Raw genomic sequence first — 1140 nt, forward strand, 5'->3', positions numbered from 1 at the left:
CATACATATAATTATATATATATACATATAATTTTATATATATATAATCATATATATATATATATATCTGTATGTATGTTTGTATGTAAGTATGTATGTATAATCCAGTACCATCTTCTCTCACTCTTTCGCTCCCTCACATACGCACACTCCCTTTCTCGCTCCCCCTCTTTCTGTTCCCCTTTTTCTCTACCCCCCCCTTTCTTTCGAACTCTTCTTGACGTTGTTTTTATTTTTTTATTTTTTTTCTTTCTTTCTATATTACAAACACAGAGGACCAGGTTGAATCAAAATGAACAGAATTTGATTTCGATGCCCACAAGTGTATTGTCGATACATGTATGTGTAAACCGTTTATTACGATATTTAAGCAAATACATGCATATATACACACACTTCTATACGTACATATAGACAGACATACATAGATATATGCATACAAACATATATACGCATTCACAAACCCATACATACTATATATCTATATATATATAAATATTAAGATATATCTAAATATATATATATATATATATATATATATATATATATATAGTATGTAGTATATATGTATGTATGCATGTATATACGTATATGTGTATAAGTATGTATATATGTGTGAGTGTAGATTTTTGAGTGTCCTTAAAGTCATTGTGCAGTTGGAATCGTCAATAATTTCTTTTCTAAACAAGCTGTAAAAAAATTGGAAGAACGGATTCAAATGTCATTAAAGCTCTTAAGCTTATCAAAGAGATTTTGTATGCACAAAGTCTTTATGGGCATTCAATGTACAGTATGTCTTTTCGCATGTGTGCGTAGGTTCATGCACATGTACCTCGGTATGTGAGTTTTGTATCTGTATATATATATATAAATATATATATGTAAGTGCATGTGTGTGTGTGTGCACATACCGGTTTTGTGATTGCAAAAAAACAGACATGTACACACTAACACATGCACAGAAACACACACACACAAGCTCACACACACATACATACATACATATACATGCACATGGATTTTCGCACACAAGTAAACAAACAAACACGCACGATTGTATGAGATGCTTTTATTCTGTTGTAATCTCATAATCCACTACATATACATACATACATACATATATATATATATATATATATA

General features: G+C 29.9%; 1 protein-coding gene across 6 annotated transcripts in view; it reads left to right on the forward strand.

Annotated features, from left to right (window-relative positions):
- The window catches only part of LOC106878307 (ankyrin repeat and death domain-containing protein 1A), a 156757-nt gene that overhangs the window by 62080 nt on the left and 93537 nt on the right, over window positions 1–1140 (forward strand). For 4 of the 6 annotated variants that reach the window (XM_014927492.2, XM_014927495.2, XM_052975890.1 and 1 more), the window contains exon 3: window positions 274–339. The exons of the other annotated variants lie outside the window; for them this stretch is intronic. In XM_014927492.2, coding sequence (XP_014782978.1) covers window positions 274–339 — 66 coding nt within the window. The remainder of the gene's footprint in view (window positions 1–273; window positions 340–1140) is intronic. 6 annotated transcript variants of the gene reach the window in all.

Source organism: Octopus bimaculoides, chromosome 23 (genome assembly GCF_001194135.2).
Source record: "Octopus bimaculoides isolate UCB-OBI-ISO-001 chromosome 23, ASM119413v2, whole genome shotgun sequence".
Taxonomy (NCBI): Eukaryota; Metazoa; Mollusca; class Cephalopoda; order Octopoda; family Octopodidae; genus Octopus; species Octopus bimaculoides.